Source organism: Delphinus delphis, chromosome 2, assembly GCF_949987515.2.
Source record: "Delphinus delphis chromosome 2, mDelDel1.2, whole genome shotgun sequence".
Classification (NCBI taxonomy): domain Eukaryota; kingdom Metazoa; phylum Chordata; class Mammalia; order Artiodactyla; family Delphinidae; genus Delphinus; species Delphinus delphis.
This window is the reverse complement of record NC_082684.1, coordinates 76,443,638-76,450,243: the sequence shown is the minus strand read 5'-3', so window position 1 is coordinate 76,450,243 and position 6,606 is coordinate 76,443,638. Positions and strand designations below refer to the sequence as shown.

The following is a 6,606-nucleotide window of genomic DNA, read 5'->3' as shown; positions in this document are numbered from 1 at the left end:
ATTATATCTAGTATTACCTATTATCCTGTTAAATTCGGACGCCTAAATCTGGCTTTCCTTATTTCACCTTTCCGATACTGCATTCTCTCCGTTTCACACAGAAGGTAAAAATCCCAAGACTTCAGCGTTCCCCAGAAGAGAAAAAAAAACACCACAGGTAGTTAATACAAACACAAACTCCGCGGGTCTCTGACGCGTTTCTAGAGACCGCAGCAAAGGGCCCGCCCCTTCCCCCTCCCGCCCTCTAGATTCCTGGAGGAGGAGACAAATCCCAACACAGAGTCGAGGCCACCTCGCTTCCGGCTCGCTACGTCCGAACTGAGGCGCACGTACGCTCTTCAAGGAGCTTTACATAGCGATTGCTTATTGGCTACTAGCAAGCACTCGTTCTCCTCATTGGCTGATTCTGTCCCTCGCCGACGTTCCGCGGAGGATGTTCGCCGCGGCGAGAGAGAGGGTCACTGCACCTAAATTTCCGGTTCCGGTTCACCTCTGGCTCCATGGCGAGCGCTAGAGGACCGGCGTATCTGCTGACTTTAGGCAGATGGCGCCGCGGCCTCGGAATAGCTACCCAGTCCCGAGTGAGTGCTTACTTTCCCTGCTGTCGAAGAGGCTGTGGGTCTCAGAAACAGCTCCGCTCCGAGGAGGACCGCTCTCGGCCGCCCCTCCCTTAACCAGCGTCCGCAGCCATGCTTTCTGCCCCCCCAATCAGCTTTTCTTTCCCGGCCTGCAGGCGCTCGCTGCCCTCGTGCCCGGCGTATCCCAGGTGGATAACAAGTCTGATTTCCTGGGGAAGAGGTCCCATCGCCGACACCCCGGCATCCTGCAGCTGTCGCACGTGCGGCTGCCTCAAGTATTGGTTGACGCCGCGCAGTTACTGCTGCTGGGTGAGTAACGGGGGGAAATGGAGGCTCGAGAAGAAGCGGAAAGTGGGCCTGCGTGCAAGTGATTCCACTTTTCATCTTTGGTCCTTAGAGAGCTCGATGCCCAATATGGAGAAGCAGGTGCAAGCACTGACCAATTATCTCTGGAGTCGGCATTTACCTGTAGAGCCAGAGGATTTGCAAAGACGGGCTGTCCATCTTGAGAAAAAATTCCTGGAAAACTCAGGTAGGGCTTAAGAATAAAGAGTAGGCCAAATTGAAAAAGCAGAGGGAAATGAAGAGCAAGAAATAATTTCGCAGCCCCTTAAATAGATACTGCAATTTCTTATGTGACTTTCTGGCGAGAGCAGTTATTACAATGATGCCTTACTAAGAGAAGACGTTATTTCAGAGATTGTGCGTGGGGCTTGAGTAAAAGTCAGTGAGTGCTTCAGTATCCTGTCGAAACTTAGATCTTTGGCTTTGTCCTCTCAGTCCACTGGATTAAGACCATCTAAGTTTTTGTTCAAGTAAAATAAAGTTCATGTCCAGTACTAAAACCCACTGCAGGGAAAGGAGAATAATTTATCAGGTTATTTTTATGGTTATGAGTTGTCTCTTATTAAGAGACCTGCCTTTTATTCATCTTGTATTCTCCGAACTTCTCATAGGATCTGGTTCATAGTAGGTGCTCGGTAGATAAGATAGTACTGAACAAAACACAATCATGAGATTTTAGTTTTTCAAGCCCCTTTCCTCCCTATAGGAGGATTGGAGACGTCACAATATTAAGTTTTGGGGAGGTGAAGAAATCCACAAAATACTGTGTTTATCCTATCCTTTAAATTTTTGTTACACCTCCTTTTAATATAGAACAAACCTGTGGGATAGAGTTGGTTGAGTTGAGTAAACTGCTGTTAGAGGAAATATACTATCTGATACACTTTGGTGGTGGTGGTGGTCATTGTTATTCTTACCTGAAACTTTTCTCTAGGTTTGACTTCTCTCTTAAGCTTTGAGGCTTTTCCCAGGTGGGAATTGGGGATGAATGGGCAGGCAGTCTATTCAAATATTGGATCTGAGCCCTGTTCTTCCTAGGTCCTCACTTCCAGTCCTTGTTCTCACCCCAGACTCATGTCAGATGGAAAAACTTTGTGGAGAAGTGCTGCATGCTCTGCGTAGAACTACCTATCATTGGCAAGAGTTGAGGTAAGGGAGACTAGAAGGGCTGCAGAAGAAGGAGACTTGGGGAAGTACAGTTACACAATTTTGTGTTTGAAAAAAGTGACCTGGCTTGTAAGCCTCCCTGGGACTCTTCTGTGTTGAGAAGTGAAAGTGTTGAGCTGGAAGAGCCCTTTCCAAAGATTTCATTTCCTAAAAGTCAGAGGGTAGCTACGGGATAGAGGTTGTTTCCCAGTGGTGTGACTCTGGTTTTTCTGGCAGCTACAGTGAGGGACTGAGCCTGGTGTATATGGCAGCAAGACTGGATGGTGGCTTTGCAGCAGTCTCCAGGGCATTCCATGAGGTGAAATTCGCTCAATTTCCTACCGTCAGTTCTTTTATTCATAAAGTAGTCTTCTGGGGTAGGATACTTGGGACGTTGCATGTGCATTTTTTTTTTTTTTTTTAGGAGGTTCTCTATCCTCTGAAAGGAATTTTTGACCCAAGAAAGGTTTAGAAGCACTGTTTTAAGAGCTTTCTATTCTATAAAGCATTTACATTGAATCTTAAAAGGCATTCATATCTCATTTTCTCTGTTGTGGCCCCCTAATTCATGTTTACCAAGCGTCTACTGTGGGGTGTTGTATATTTCTTTAGATCCAAGCTCGACTTCCAGAGTTCCAGCCGCAAACCTTGATGGACTTTGGCTCAGGTACTGGCTCTGTCACCTGGTGAGTCTCTTTCTCTTTCTCTGTCACTTCTAGTTCTAGAGAGCCATGCTTATACCACGTCAATATCAAGAGACTGGAGAACCAGAGGGAGAATAGGGAAGTTGGGGACTGGAATGTTTCTTCCCTCAGATGAGACAAGGCATGAGAAGGTATATGGATTAGGGTCAGAACATAAAGAAATGTCAAGTGAAAACAAGATCCATGATTAGAAGGATAAAAAAGGAAAGGAATTTAGTCTAGGGTGGAGGTTTTACATATCATCAAGATTTTTTTGTGCACAAATAATTTTTGAGTCTGCCTTTTTTTAAGGAGTTGTAAATGAAATAAGAAAATAACACTGTTAGTTTTTCCAACTATTTTAACATAGCACTGTGTTTCTCCAGGGGTGGGTTGGGAACAGAGGGGTCTCTCGCAAGGGTGATTCTGTCATGAGGGCTGGCGATTTATTTTTTGCCATTTTAGGGCTGCTCATAGTACTTGGGGCCAGAGCCTACGGGAATATATGTGCGTGGACAGCTCAGCAGCCATGTTGGAATTGGCAGAAAAGCTACTGAAAGGTGAGGACAAAGTATAAGGAAGGGCTTTTCCAGAGTTGAAGGAATTTAAAAAGCAAAGGAGTACAAGAGAGGGTCTTTTATTGGGGAGTAGTGGAGAGGGCTAAAAGTTAAAAATGAGTCTATCTTCCAATGCGATAGTCCAGCAGAAGGTGCTGGAGGCCTTTGTTGGACTGTGAATGGGTAGGACAAGAATAACAGGACAGGTGACCCAGTATTCTCCCGGCCCTTTTTTATAGTTGCTTACTCTATTGCATCTCACCCTCAGCTAGCGTTTTTCTTTGTTCTCGGGGCCATGTTTCTTATCGGAATGTCACTTCAGTTTACACCTGTACACTCATAGTTGCCACATCTCTACTTCTACAGGTGGTTCAGGATCTGGGATGCCTTATGTGCCAGGTGTCTTTTTCAGACAGTTTCTACCTGTATCACCCAAGGCAAGTGGCGATGTTTAAAGTATGCTAAATGTGGAGTATGCACATGGAAAACTGTGGCCTTGGCTTTGCAACCTAGCATTAAGTGTTAGAAAATAAAAGAAAGCAGAAGAAATTTAGTGGGATAGACCTTTGTTGTACTCTTAGAAGAGGGAGATGTCAGGTCTGTCATGTTCCTTGTCCTGTGCACCAGGTACAATTTGATGTGGTGGTATCAGCCTTTTCTCTCAGTGAACTGCCCAGCAAGGCCAACCGCACTGACGTAGTCCAAACCTTGTGGCGCAAGACAGGTCATTTTCTGGTGAGTAGAAACCCCTTTTTCCCTTCAAGTTTTAAAACAGCTTCATGGGTTTCATGGCTTTCCTTCTCCCCATTGGAGCTTGTCTTCGTTCTTGACCATTTTTCTCTTATATAGATCCCTTTGTCCCTCTTGTAGGGTCCCCATCCACATCTTGTATATAATGCCCATTTCTTTAGGATCCCTATTCCATCTGGGAATGTGCTTACAGAGCTACTGACATTTATGTTTTCATGTAATTTGGGGCTTCTTATTTTCCGCTTTTGTAATCAGATATTGGTGGAGAATGGAACAAAAGCTGGGCACTCCCTTCTCATGGACGCCAGGGACCTGGTCCTTAACGTAAGGTTCTTTCTCCTTTTTTCACCTTACCCTCCATACCCTACCTATTCTCACCAGTTACTGGCACGCCTGTGAAAACTGAAGGGACTCTGTCATACAATGGTGAGGATAATTCTCAAGATAGTAGGCATATGAAGTCATTATGATATAGGGTAGTGGTTGGCAAACTTGGGCCTGTGGGTCAGATCCAGCCCGCCACCTGTTTTTATATGAGCCGTGTTTGTTTGTATGTCTGTGGCTGTATGCCTGTTGTCTATGGCTGTTTTCACAGTACAAACAGCAGTTGAATAGTTAGAAAAGAAACAGATTTTGCCTACTCTCCGGGCCTTTTAAAAAAAAACATGTTTGCCGACTCCTGATCCAGGGCATTTCTGAGCCGAGAACCTTATCTCTTTGGGACAGTATGAGCCAGTGTATAATCATAAATTTAATTGTTTTATTTAGAGTGGGATCTTTTTGAGAGTGGAGGTTGCTGACAAGGGAGAGCACCATACTATGTGCCAAGTTTCTGCCTTTCTCCTGCTGCAAAGAGAAAGTTCTTTGTCTGGAGTATTAAAGAAGCAGCCAGCTTAATTCAAAGAACATAGTTAATAATTACCAGAATTGAATGTTAGAGGAGTCCTCAATTTACTGAGTGCAGAGATTGAGTTATGAGAATAGACCCCTCAGGCCCAACCTAATTTTTTTGATTTCAGGGAAAAGAGAAGTCACCTTTGGACCCTCGACCTGGTTTTGTCTTTGCCCCGGTGAGTATTACTTCTCCCTTTCCCAGCATGCAAAGATCTGAACTCAGCTGTGGCCAGGAAAAGTAAGAGAGTAAAGCTAAGCCACCTCCACTACTTTGTGTCCCTGTCCAGTTTCTTTCTTAGTGATTCCTCTGGCTTTCCTACCCTCTGCTCCTGTGCTCCCTTATCCCTAGCCCTTCTTGACTCTCACTCTTAGTTTTTCGGTTTTATGATCTGTTCTTTTGTCTTACGTCATGTCTTTTGTTTGTGTTCACAGTGTCCCCATGAACTTCCCTGTCCCCAGTTGACAGCCTCTAAGCCCCTGGCCTGTAGCTTTTCCCAGGCCTACCATCCCATCCCCTTCAGCTGGGTATGTACTCTGGGAATACTGTGGTAGGGAGAAAGTAGCCTGGGAGGGCACAATGAAAAAGACTCAGAGGTGGGAGGATTTGGAAAATTCAGAGAATAGCTTGGAGATTTTAGGCCCTGAATGTGCATGACTTACAGAATATGAAAAGCGCTGTATGAGTGGGGTTCAAAAATTTTTTTTCCCTTGTCTTTTACCTCTAAGCCATCTCTATATCCTTATCTTAGAACAAGAAGCCAAAGGAGGAAAAGTTCTCGATGGTAATCCTTGCTCGAGGGTCTCCGGAGGAGGCTAATCGCTGGCCCCGAATCACTCAGCCTGTTCTTAAACGGCCACGCCATGTGCATTGTCACCTGTGCTGTCCAGATGGGCATATGCAGCATGCTGTGATCACAGCCCGCAGACATGGCAGGTATAGAGGGTGTGACCAAAATTAGTGGAAGGTAGCAAGAACCTGCAGCCCACATTGACCCTCTGTTTTATATAGGGATTTGTATCGCTGTGCCCGTGTCAGCTCCTGGGGAGATCGTTTACCTGTGATCACGCCATCTGAGCTTCCTCCATCACCTGCTCAAGATCCCCCTGAGAGTTGACAAGGATGTGTAACATGTGTTTTCTTCTATCATGACTGCCAAGGCTGAAGCTACCTGGTATCCAGGATGGGAGTGCTGGTACTTTTACAGCAAAAAACTAGTTAAAATAGCCTCCATTATAGTAGGCCTTATTCTTTTAGCTCACTCGGCCATCCTTTCACAGATGCTTTTCTTTCTTGTTTAATTGCACTTTGCAAATGATTGCCTTCTAGCTAGAATTGTACTATGCACCTGGTGTTTACTCCTCCAAGGAAACACTCCCTAACACTCCCTTCCCTTGTGAGCATTGTTCATTCCAGAAAGAAGGTCACCGTGCGATAATCTCAAGGACCACCAGAACCAGTCTGGAGAGGAGAGCACCTAACACGAGCTTTGAAATTTTCCAGAAGTGAAGAATGCAAGCTTGCATCTACCCTGATCCTTATCTATGGCCCTATTTTCCACTTCCAAACTATAAGACCCCTTGCTGTTCTCTCTTAAGGGAGGGCACGGTCTTTAGGGCATTAGCCTGCTGTGGCCTCCTTTGCCTGGCAAAGCA

General features: G+C 45.4%; 1 protein-coding gene across 2 annotated transcripts; it reads left to right on the top strand.

Moving 5' to 3' along the window:
- The first annotated feature begins 487 nt into the window (after window positions 1–487).
- METTL17 (methyltransferase like 17) lies at window positions 488–6,098 on the top strand. Of its 2 annotated transcripts, XM_060004922.1 has the most exons (14): window positions 488–581; window positions 734–887; window positions 976–1,110; window positions 1,994–2,072; window positions 2,307–2,388; window positions 2,682–2,755; window positions 3,218–3,312; window positions 3,676–3,746; window positions 3,937–4,044; window positions 4,315–4,383; window positions 5,079–5,129; window positions 5,386–5,478; window positions 5,703–5,887; window positions 5,963–6,098. In XM_060004922.1, the coding sequence occupies exons 1-14, from the start codon at window positions 501–503 to the stop codon at window positions 6,066–6,068; spliced, it is 1,383 nt and encodes a 460-aa protein (XP_059860905.1). In that variant the 5' UTR covers window positions 488–500; the 3' UTR covers window positions 6,069–6,098. The 2 variants fall into 2 exon arrangements, with proteins under 2 accessions (XP_059860905.1, XP_059860906.1); XM_060004923.1 differs by lacking the exons at window positions 1,994–2,072; window positions 2,307–2,388 and having other exon boundaries at window positions 2,682–2,736.
- Window positions 6,099–6,606: the final 508 nt, after the last annotated feature.